Source organism: Chiroxiphia lanceolata, chromosome 2, assembly GCF_009829145.1.
Source record: "Chiroxiphia lanceolata isolate bChiLan1 chromosome 2, bChiLan1.pri, whole genome shotgun sequence".
In the NCBI taxonomy this organism is placed as follows: domain Eukaryota; kingdom Metazoa; phylum Chordata; class Aves; order Passeriformes; family Pipridae; genus Chiroxiphia; species Chiroxiphia lanceolata.
The window spans coordinates 76,425,249-76,437,566 of NC_045638.1; the positions used below are offsets into that span (position 1 = coordinate 76,425,249).

General features: G+C 35.7%; 1 protein-coding gene across 2 annotated transcripts in view; it reads right to left on the reverse strand.

Annotated features, from left to right (window-relative positions):
- Window positions 1-998: 998 nt before the first annotated feature.
- ATM (ATM serine/threonine kinase) overlaps window positions 999-12,318 on the reverse strand; it is a 65,348-nt gene continuing 54,028 nt past the window's right edge. The window contains exons 54-63 of one of the 2 annotated variants that reach the window (XM_032680944.1): window positions 11,974-12,053; window positions 10,552-10,692; window positions 9,500-9,616; window positions 7,959-8,108; window positions 7,058-7,223; window positions 5,740-5,826; window positions 5,547-5,661; window positions 3,901-3,964; window positions 3,088-3,224; window positions 999-2,957 (exon numbers count right to left, since the gene is read on the reverse strand). In XM_032680944.1, coding sequence (XP_032536835.1) covers window positions 2,777-2,957; window positions 3,088-3,224; window positions 3,901-3,964; window positions 5,547-5,661; window positions 5,740-5,826; window positions 7,058-7,223; window positions 7,959-8,108; window positions 9,500-9,616; window positions 10,552-10,692; window positions 11,974-12,053 — 1,238 coding nt within the window. In that variant the 3' untranslated portion in view covers window positions 999-2,776. Of the gene's footprint in view, window positions 2,961-3,087; window positions 3,225-3,900; window positions 3,965-5,546; window positions 5,662-5,739; window positions 5,827-7,057; window positions 7,224-7,958; window positions 8,109-9,499; window positions 9,617-10,551; window positions 10,693-11,973; window positions 12,054-12,318 lie in introns of both variants that reach the window. The other variant, XM_032680943.1, reaches the window with a different exon arrangement.

The following is a 12,318-nucleotide window of genomic DNA, read 5'->3' on the forward strand; positions in this document are numbered from 1 at the left end:
TCTAAACCTTCCTTTGCACACTTTGCAGCTTTCCCTGTGGATTCACTCTTCAATTTACCTGCTGAAATGAACACTTTTATTTAACTGTAATTTTTAAGTGTCATCATTAAGTGCTAGCATTAGGCAATCTCTCCCTAAGAGCTGTTTCAGGCCATCCAGAGGTTCCAGAAGACAGCACTCATGAAGACTGACATCCTTATTTTATTTAAACTGGATGTACCTCACAAGCTGGCCAAACTAATCTGATTTCTAGTCACAGAACAGAATTTCTGATAATGGAAAAGTTCCATCAAGGTATACAATTCCAATTGGTTTACCTGCTAACACTTTGATTTTTTCCAGTTCATACTCCCGAAGATGTTTCTCCAACAGACATTTCACCTGAAAAAAGCTAATTTCAAATAAATATGCTGCTGTTTAGAAGCTCTTACACATCATACTAATCACAGGCCCATTCTTCCTAGAAATTATCTTTTCTGAACATAAATGTTTAAAATCACTAAGATGTATTCCAAGAAAAAATTAATAAAGAGGCAACTTGACTTGTCTCACATCTGTCTTACTAATACACAAAATACGACTAAATATAGAATTATTTGAAATATTTATATTCCAAATACTAACCCACCATACCATCAGTAGTAGCATTTGTGACAAAACCACTGTTTAGAGTTAAACAGCATTTCCATCCATGTTTTATTTGTCTACTCTTATACAAGTATCTGTGATGATACATTTTTGCAAAACATTCACTTTCTAATTTTGACTTTAAAAATTAAGGCATTACTGGACCAAAAAGCACAGCCTCCGATGGTCACTATTTGGTTACCTCAAACTTTGCAGGGATGACAATTATCTCAAGAATGTCAGATTAGTTAAATTAGGAACCAATAGTAACAGGACTGTGTCACATTGATTTTGACATTAGTTTGTTAATAGTTTGAACTTTTTCATATGTTTGCCAGCTAACCTGTATTCCAGTAAGTAATGTAAGCAGGTTTCAATTAAATTTACAATATTTATATGCATTTTTATTTGTGTTTCATTCAGCTTGAACAATGAAAAAGTACAGACATTCAAAATCTAGTCACTAAACACCAAGTTAACAGCATTGCAGAGAAATAATTATTTTCTCTGAAGTTAGGCTTTCCTGGGACAACTGTATTAGTATTGTTTCAAAACATTCCCTTTCAACTGGTATATTGAAAAGCCATGAAGGAAGGCTCTGCCAGGTGTTTTTATGCAATATTCTTTTATATGATAGCTAGGAGTTCTGGTACAAAATAACCCCCAAAATGCCTAAACAAGAACTTCCTCTACAAGAAGCATGAGAAAAATCTCCAGAAATACTACTGGATTTTTTTTAAGTCTGTGTTTAAAAAGAAAAACACTTTCAGGATGTTTTGTTTAGTTCTTTCCTACTCCCAACTGCTTGGTAGAACTTTTCTCCCTTTCCTAAGTGTCATTTAAAATTCACATAAAGAGTGTATGCTCTTTCAGTTATGTTTCATTTTGAGAGAACCAATAAATCACTGTACCCCTGGATCACAGTTCTTGCCCACAAAAGAAGTCAAGATGCACTTCTGGTTCCAAGGATCAAAAGACATTTATGTCAGCTTCATGAAAACATAGTACAAAAGACTCATTTTGCCATGTTGACCTTATCTTATGAAATAAAGATACAGCCTAAAAATTGTGGGAACACTGTACAAACAAAAATCCATGAAATGCTGATTAGAATGGGAATTCTTCATTAATACTGCTGTAAAAATGCATAAAATGTAAACTAAGATAATGTGAGGGTACACCAAATTTCATTCCTTTTTTTAAATATAAAGATGATTCGGGAAGATTTATTAAATATACCAGTAAGACTGTTATTTGAATGGTTTTTCTGATTAACCATATTCACAGACTATCCGATTTTTTCTTTTTAAGAAAGAGCAATGTCCTCTGTAAAAGCATGTGCAATCAGAATGAGATTTTTGTACTCAAAATACAACTTCAAAGTTTCTGACAGGTGTTTATTCCAGATGCAGAATGACTGTTCACTTTAGAGGCATTTCTGATGTGCTAAGTTTCATTGTATAGTCAACCTATTTTATCAAGGAAGCCTGAGTTACAGAAGTGAAATCTTTTTAATTGTTTTATACTATTAAGACTACTATAAAAATAAAGTACCAACATAATTCAATTTACAACAGGAAAAAAAGCAGCTATACTATACTTGGCTTAAAGTCTACATCTATATACAGACGTGTCCATTTAACTAAGCTTAAAAAACCCCAACCTCAAGAACCCTTGGTTCATTAAACATGAAGCATTATTTTAAAGTATAACTCCCCTTTAGAAATGTACTTTAGCTAGTTATTTCATGACTCCTGGTTTTTAGATCACCCATTCTACACAGTCACATTATCACACAGAATTACTAGACACAAGACTCCAGCTATTTAACATACACACAAAGTGATGAATCTCAGGCTTTAAGAATACAATGCAACCAGTATGCCCAAGCAAAGTCCTTGAGGGTCACAAGGAACATCAAAGCAGTGCTTGGTGTTTTATACTGTATGGTGAACCTAAGTGGACAAAAAATGTTTTCTCAGTAACAGGTTATTGAAAAAAATCCAAACCATCTACTGAATGCTAATATGCATAAGGCTTCATGGTTGCTCCTGATATAAATTTTAATTATGAAATACCAATTTGAAATGTTAAGACACTTGCTGCATAGAAATAGTTTTTTTCTAAAAACATGCTGGATCCTCTGAAGTCACACCCAGGGTTTCCATCCAGGAAAGAGTTGGCTCAGATTTTTAGGGTCCATGGCCTGCTGTATGAGGAGGTTCACTTGCCCTCCTACACTGAGCACTGTTCCCTCCTCAACACCTTTCAGCTTCTCCTGAAGTCTCATCAGAACACGTTCAGCCACTTTGTTAAAGCTCTGGTCGTCACTGCTGGCAGAATAAAAAAAGAAAAACGGGTGCTCTAGATACGGATCCTGAACAACATGAGCAACATTCAAGGAGAAAACCATAAAGCGAGGCAAGAGTGCAGCAAGACAGTAAGAAAAAAATCTTGCACCTGGCTTTTCTTTTACGTTCCTGTGGATCAGTACTGGGTGTAGAGCTCATGTCAGCCTCATCCTCTGGTCTCTGCTGCAGATACAAGGCTTTCAGGGGGTTCATGGTCCAGTCGAAAAGAGGATCATAGAGCAGCACCTACACAGAAAATAAACCTCTTTTCAATTTAAACTGTTAATTACAGCTATTTCAGTGCCCTAGCACTGTTGGTAATGCTCACACTAACCACAATATTAGGAGCTTAGGTGTTCTGGTTTGTTTTTGGTTTTTTTTAACCAATAGAATTGGGCTAAATTGCTTAGTAGACAACCCAACAATAAAACTGCATCTGATCATTTGCAGGTATTTGTGTTGTTTATACTTCAACTCAGTTTTGCCACTCAGTCCCATCTCAGCAGTGAATAGGTAATTTTTTAATACACTGCTAGGCACTAAAAAGAATCACTAGTGTTTAATGTAAAGTATAAGCTGCTCTTAAGAACGAGTTTTATTCTCTTCTTTGTGACTTATGCAAAGAGCATTTAGTTCAAATGGCACTGCTCCTGCTGGAAATTTTGCACTATGGCTAAAAACATTTAGATACTGAAGAGAGTAAAAGGCCTGAAGGAAACAGTTTCCATAGAAAATGCTAGCTGGTTATAATTTTACTGAAGAATACATGAATTAACAAATCTGGCCAACACTACCACATTCAAATTCAGTACAAAATCTTCACCTTAAATGAATATTTGGTGTAGTAATACATATGAAGACAAAGACAAAAAACTGAAGATATTCTGGCAGGTTACTGTTCAAAAGAATGAAAAATGCTTACCTCTACAATAGTCAGCAAAGCTTCTTGAGAATTTCTCATAACAGCCATTGTTTTCTCACAGCATCTAAAAACATTTTACTGTATTTTAGGTTCTTTTTGGTAAAATGTAATGGCATTTTCATGATTTAAATAGTGGATATTTGTACTCTACTTAAAATTTCTAACATAAGAGTGACCTCTTGTACTGGCATTCGGAATAAAAAAAAAAAAGAAACTTAGAAGGAGACTGCGTAGTTCACTGATTATATTCTCTAAGAGAAAGGGATGACCTGTTTCACTGTCTGAGATGCTTCTATACACAGAATTAACCACTGAGTTAACACTGGCTGTTGAGGTGTGCCACAATGGCAGAATTGCTTGGATGAAAGAAAACTTGTGTGCCAGTGGTGCTCTGCAACATGTTGGAGCACCTTGGTAGGGTTCCTTTATACAAAATGAACAGATCCAGTAACCAGACATTAAGCAATCTCTGAAATCTCTGCTGTAAGTTTAGATATAGAAGCTATTATTCACTCCTACATTCACTGCCAAGCAAACTAAGCTTGTGTAAGGAATGCAGAGCTTTCCTATGGGACAGGTACTCCATTGAAAGGGATTAGGCTTCCTGTGAACTTCAGGATGAGAACACCTCTCCCCCCTCAAAGTTAACTGATCATGTTCACAATCAATCCTGAAATGACTTGTTTATGGCATTTACACCAGTACCGTTCATTATGAGTCAGTCTGGCTGAGGCAGAAACAGCAGCTGCACCAGTGCCTTTTATGCTGTATTTACTTCAGCTGGAGCCAAGCAATTCATGTTTTTCTGTATAATGGGGCAAAAGTTTTAGAAGTAACACAAAACTGTGAATTTAGAACAGAAGTGGCAGTGACTGTTTCTTCACGGGACAAAGGTGTACTAGGAACAACTTATTAACATGAATTACTGCCTTAGAAAGACAACACTTGCACTATATACTTTTTTAAAGACATTAAATTTGGGTTTTGCAAGCATTACGTTCATGAACATCATCAAAGACTGGAATGAGAGAAACGTTCTGCTTCTTAGGGGTCTCATGGGTCATTCACAGGATATAGGATGGAGGTTGACAGAAACTAAACTCTTTAGGGATTTTTCTGTTTCGCAGTTCAAATCTATTGTAGGATTTATATTTTGTACTTGCAAAGTGGTATCAAATATATGATCCAAAAGGGGAAAAGACTCCAATTTACTTACATAAAACTAAACAGAAATTAGAGTTAAAACAAAATTCGTTCAGAGACATTGAATAGTTCTGAATATATAGTATAGGTCTGAAAGAACAGCTTAGTTCTGAAGGAAAAAAAAATTCATCATTCTAAATCAGTGGTTAGCTGTGGAGCCTTTGGAAATGCTGAGCCCTCTCCTGAATGCCACAAGTGGGTGACAGTAACCCGTTAGCTAGTAAAGAGTATGAAACACTGAGCAACAGTAATGAACTTGCAATGGGTTATATAAACATGAGCACATAAGTTAAAGGTCAGCATTTAGGTATTTCATTATTCAGATTATCAGCAGAAATCTGAGTCTCCCCTCTAGCATTAGAACTATTTAACACGTAACAACAATCATAATGCTGGAAGTACTCTGCTGCCTCCTTATCCCTATGCAGTATGGGAGCACTTACCTTCTGAAGACTCCTTCCACGCCAGTAATACCCATTCCATCCACAATGTCCCTGGTTAATCTAAATGGAACAGTCTCTGGTGTGGGAAGGATTTTACCTTGCTCAAAAGCAACCCCTAAATGAAAGGATAATAAATGTTTAATAAAAACTTAAAGTAAAGAAAAATTAATGTTTTCTTGCCTGTCCCACTTACCCAGATCTATATGCACTAGTTCTGCTGTTTGTTCATCTATCAAGATATTCTGAACATGTCTGTCTCCAAGTCCAAGAATGTAGCCAACTGAAACAAAAAGGTAAGTACTGAAACCATATTTACATGTAATAAAAACCAGAGAAAGCTTAAGAAAGATTATTAAAATCATTATAACAGGTGCAAACAAACTACAAGTGAGAATATTTCTTCTCCCTTATATAGATATTACTCAGGAAAGAGCAAATGCCATTCCACAAATCCAAAAAGAAAAGTTTAACTGAATGCAAATGCAAAAAGGTTGTTCTCACACAGATGTGTATTGTTTTATCTACTTCATAGACTTCTTGGCCATTTCTCTTCGTAGATAGGTTTATCAAATATTGCAGCATTCAAAAAAAAAAAGATTAAAATGAAGTGCACAATAAAATTAGGTTTTGTTACTGTTTTATTTTAAAAAATCCAAAACAAACCAACAAACCAACAACTGACTTTTGTCTAAGTCAGTTTTAAAAATCTCCAGTGATCCAAATTATAAGATCTTTCATGTAAAGCCTATTTCAGTGCTTTACTGTCCTTAAATTAGAAAACCTCCAAACAACATTTCCTTTGGTGCAATTTACACCCATTACTGTTTTCATGAGCTGATGATCAGCAGCAGTATTTCCTACAAAAATCTTTCATGCGAATTCTGCTAAACTGTAGATTTACTTCCTTTTTTTTTTTTCAGCAAAAAAGGGAGTGTATAAACATGTTAGCATCTAAAATGGGATCTACTGCAATGTATACAATTTACTAACAAATGTCTTAGAGAGACTCTTAGAGAGCCATTCAAAGAAGATCCACAATCCAAATACATATATTTCTTTATTAAGACAAAGGAAAAATGCCAGAGCCTAAATAACCATTTCAGCCATGGCTGATGATGCCAGTACAAAGAAAGTAAAAAACTGAGCTTTTCAACTCAGTTAAAACATCTGAGGCTACACATGAAATGAATAAATGTTAAATGGAAACAAAAGAAATAAACAGCCAGGTAGAAACTTTAAAAACACTACCAGAACCTAAAAATACAAAACACTATATAAAACAAATACAGAATTTCATTCTGTCTTTCTACTGCAGCAGATATCGGGGTGGGGAGGAACAAATCAGAAATCTTAATTACAAAAATAATGCTGGTGTTCTTGCTGGAATTTTTTGCCCTCTACTATGCCTTTTGTGGCATGTGATAAAAGCAGAACGGCCACTGCTTCTGAAATGGTATAAACTTTTTGGTTACATAATCTAAAAAGCCAAGATAACTAAGACAATGTAATACCTATAGAAGACGTAGCCACACTACGAGTGTATGCCAATCGTTTTTCAAACCACACAGCTGGATCCAGGAATTTTTCCATGCAGAAATACCGAAACACAGGTTGAAAATTCTCACAGACTTTCATGAAGATTCTGTACTTCTCTTCAGGTTGTTTCTTTTGTGCATCCTTTAAACACATAAGAAATGTTTTACCCATGACTAACTGCTTTAGAAGGAAATTATGTCTTCCTTTGAAAGAACAGATTCCTACTTTCTACCCTCTCCCCTCCATTAAATGCTGTTCTCCTTTCTCTGAGCTATGATTTACTGTCTCTTTTAAAGCAATTACTAAGGCACCTATCTACCTGTTTTACTAAACAATTACATTTTCATACAACACTCATGGGCTAAAAAATGTGGAAAAAACCACACTCCTATTTCTTTGGTTCAGCAGGTGCATGTATTTTATAGGCATGTACAGGTAAATGCATCTTGCTGGGAGACACTTCCATTCTTGGCACTCTCTTCTGGTACCTTTGGTTACCTGGTGGCTTCATGTCACTGTGAGAAAGTTACTCTCACTCATTCCTATGCAAAAGGTGCACAAAGCCAAAATTAAATATACTTTAATCCTGTTAATGCTATAGACATTTAAAAGGAAGTAATTTCTTGCACTGTCATGGGTATGTAAAGTAACAGGTAAACCTGTTGCAATTTTCTAAACTTATGGTGAGGTGGTCTGTGGAATTAAACTAAAAGTCTGAATATCTATTCATTCCATGCCACTGATCATATTCATTATTATATATACTAATAGTATAGTATATAATTCTCCATAAATTTCCCCTCTGCCTCCCAACCCCCTGTAAATATTATAAGCCAGCTATTTTTTTTGGTGGTTTTTTAAGTTATTTTGACTCACCATCATTATTTTTTGACATTGATAACCAGAGTAATCTCCTGGCCTGTATCTCTTGTGAGCTCCTTCTTCGACATTCACAAGAAACTCCCCAATGGGAGTTGTTCCTGAACACCACTCAAGAACACCACTTCTCTGGGAAAGGGGAACCACCTGTAAAAGCAAAACCACGGCTGCATGGGGAAGGGTTATACACACAAAACTATGAATAGGCACCCTGCAGAGCATGGGTGCACATCTGTGTTTGTTTATAAAGACAAAAAAGGACAAACCATACAACTGATCACAATACATGTTTTAAATACATATATATATATATATATAAAAATCCACTCAAATTTTTTCTACCAAATATTTGCAATATTTTTCCTAGCCCAGAGACCCTTCCACTACCACACTTCAGTATAACTTAACAATTCTCCTCAATGTGCATGTTTATTTTGGCATTCTGGATGACCTATGACAGCCAGCAGGTCACTTTGTTGGAATGGGATAACACAGGCATTGTGCAAATTGCATACAAGAAGTAAAATCTCACACAAACACATGGTAGCTGTGTGAACATATTAGGTTTGTCTTAGTCTGCTTCCCACCCCAGGGAACAGTTGCTTACTGCATAACTGGCTGTAATGGCTACCTGAATTCCTGTAGCACTGGCCAGAATGAACCATTGCCTGCCCTCAGTAAAACAGTTACTGCCTTTTTCCTTCAATTTCATTTTCTTATGAAAGTGTCTTTATCTCATAATGCGACATCCATTCTCTTTTTCCCGGATGTCATTCATTTTTGCACACATAAAAACCTGATTTTTAATTGAAGATTATCCAAAAATGTGACTTTAACTCTGCCTGAGAATTCTTAAAACCACACTAGCAATTCAGATAAGCAACTTTAGAGATTCCAGAGTGCATATTTCTCATTTGTCAAAGACAAGAACTTATCCTTCAAGAATACTTATTCAGAGGTCACCTTCGCAGCTATTATTGTAATCCCAAGCACATAAAAGGACAGAGGAAGGGAAAGTTCCTCTTCAAATACATTTTCTGCATTCACAATAAAAATATACTGCTGTATTCTCAATTCCAACAAAAAAGTTCTGCAATTCAAATTCTGCATGAATACACTCTAGATGGGACTTCTGGATTCAATTGTAAGAGATACTGCAAGACTAAAATTAATTATTAAGGAATATCACAAGACAAATTAATGAGAATTCATAAACAAACTTGTATGCTCAAGTCTAAGGACTAGAAACTTACAATTCAAGGCCAGTGCACGAGTTAATTTCTTTTCAATTACAGGTTCATATAAAGAAAGCTTTGAAGAGTATTTAAATATATATTGGGCATCAGAAATTTATTTTAAAGCTTTAGAAAAAATTAAATCGTAATAATTAAAATTTATTGTTTATTCCATACCTTAGGGAGCAGTGATTACCTTAATAACACATAAATAAATATCCTTTTATATTGTCTTTGGGTTAAAAAAGTGGATAATGGAGAAATACACTTTATTTCTCTGCTGCCACAGCTTTTCAGGGTTACCTTGTATCTTCGGATATTTAATTTTCTCTTTCGTGTTTCAGTGTTTTGCTGAAGCAATGTATTGCACATCTGGAAAACTTGTTGCATGACAGCATCTTGCCTGAGGTCATCACGCCCCTTCAGCAAAAACAGAAAAAGCAGTTAAAAAACTTTTCAGCATCCAACTTCTTGTTCAGCAACTAAAAAAATTATTTAAAAAAATTGCACAACCCCCAAGTTACTTTTCCACAATAATCACATGCAATGAAATGTAATTAACGATTTTTTTCTCTGTATTTGGTTTTCTAATAGTGCTCAGCTGCTTAAACAGAACTATCATTAATTTAAATCATTACCTTTTTCTTTTTTTCTGGCAAATATTATTTAAGGTTTCAATCAACCTACATGCCTTACAGCACCCTTTTTAAACATAGATGTTTCATTCAACCTATTTAGCAACCCAGCACACAGCTGAAGCAGCATCAGTTGGCACTGCAGTTCTGATTATGGGATGCAGATTTATGCTTCTCTTTAAAACTTTTGGAACTACCCCATACCTAACAGCAAAACAGAACTCTCCCAGCAGCTGCTCCATGTTTACATTCAAAGAGAGAATTAAATCAGTTGAGTCTAAATAGAATTTTTTTAGAGATTTGTATTTCTATGTGTATGCTTTTGATTGTCTCCTAATTGTAAATTTTTTTTTATATGGGGAAGAAAAAAGGAGTTATTTAACAGAAAATGTGATGGTTTTTATTTACTGCACAATTGAGGTCACCAGCTAAGACATGACCAGGCAAGTCACAGGTCTGGTAGTTGTCAGGTAAGCTACTGGATATAACATGCACTGCTGAAAAATAATTACAAAAAATTACTTATTGTTTATATTATACTATTATTATATTACTTATAAATACTTTGCAATATCCTTTATTAAAGTATTCTTCAACTGACACTGAAATGTGAAAAGTCTGCTCACGGTACAGAAGTGATACTTGAGAAAACTGACAGAACTTAAAAAAAATTCCAGCATGCCAAGTCTCTGACACGTAATTACAACTGACAGAACGTACCTTAACCAGTTGCCTCCTTTCTTTACCATCTGATCCTACACAGTCTATTATTTTAGGCAGATTCAAGCCTCCTGCTAAAAGAAATTCTCGCTTAAAAGATCTTATTGTGACCAAATTTTCATATTGTCCTGTGGGATCCACCTGAAATTATAAATAAGTTGAAATTAATATAAATATTACCTCCATTTCACTCAGAGTAAGTGGTAATGAGTTGTTTGCAAACCTCATTAGCAGACTATATGCTAAATATTAATACAAGTATTCCATCATTTACAAGGATAATACTCACAAAAGCTACAAAAATATGCTGAGCAAAGGAGGTTTTCCTGATTCCTCCTTGTTCACCTCATTGGTAGAGGGGACAAGGTGCTGCAGACTTCCACTAAACAGGCTGTGACAATGTTAGCCTGTCCCAGCTAGTATTGTCCCGAGAAAACAGTTCACACACAGCTGGAGGCATTAGGCTTACAACAGGCTGCAAATGGGCCCAATCTACAATCCTAAACATGCTGCAATTTATAGGATCTGTATCTTCAGCCATTCTTCACATCCTTGTGTCATAAAGCAACCCTACTCAGTTAGCTGTAATGAAATACTGCTCCAGCAATTTACATCCCAGACCTGCAACCATTTCAGTCAGTTTATACTGGAGAAGAAGAAAGGTAAAGAAAAGAACAATTGAATTGTACAAAAGAGCAACACCTGGGGCCAACAGGAGCCATACAAACAAATGTTATTTAGCATGGGTGGCAATTTCTGGCCTCTGAAGTCAAACTGCATAAAGCAGTCCCTTGACTTATTCAGCTTTATAGACGCAGCCTGAGGGACTTTAACACAAGAAGTCTAGCTTAGTAACATTTAAATTTAGGTGCTGGCCCAAAAAGCAACTCTGCGCTCCTGAAACTGGTAAGTTCCCTCGGTAGAGCATGTGGCATTGAAGAATGAGTGCTTATGCACCCATCCAGTCAACCACTTAGGCTAACAGGAATGGATCACACCCCATTACTGAACGGTAAAAACATACAAGCTGGCCATTTAGGAACAGGAGGAGGCATATCTATTAATTCTCACACCTTCAGGACATTAAGTGCCTCTGAGCTAGCACTTACAAAACAGGAGATTCAGACTCCCTAACCCTCTCTGTGATTTAGGTAGTTCATCACCCCTTCTGATAACAAAAGACTAGTCATTGGTAACACTGGTAAAGCCATCTTTGTACAATAAACCACTATCCAGCAACTATAAGACTTGGTCTTCTAAAGCCTAAGGAAACCATCTCAGCCTGCATCTCCTCCCATAGGGTGACCTATAAAGAACCCGTGAATTGGATGAAGAGATATATGCCCTGACTGCCACTACAAAAGCTTGAAGCTGATTCTATGATTTGATATTATAGTCTGTATTTATTGCAACTTCAGTCACCTTAATTTCCATGGTAGGAACAACAACATCCAAGTCCTTCAGTTTAATAATTGGCTGGTCAGCTGGAATACTTATTTGTTCTGTAATTAAAAGGAATTAATAGTTTTAAGTTCAGAACTAGTAACATACATCAAAATTGACCAAAAACAGTTTACATTGTTTTTGGGACCCAAAACCTCATTGTATACTTTTGTCAAGCTGATGAAGATGATCGCATGGCAAATGGAGATTTCTGGACTTTGATATTCAGAGTCTGAGCCTTACAGTGCACGTAATTACTATGACTTCTAATCCAGACTAAGTTCTACCAAAAATAGGACACAGTGCTAACACCATATCTCTTTT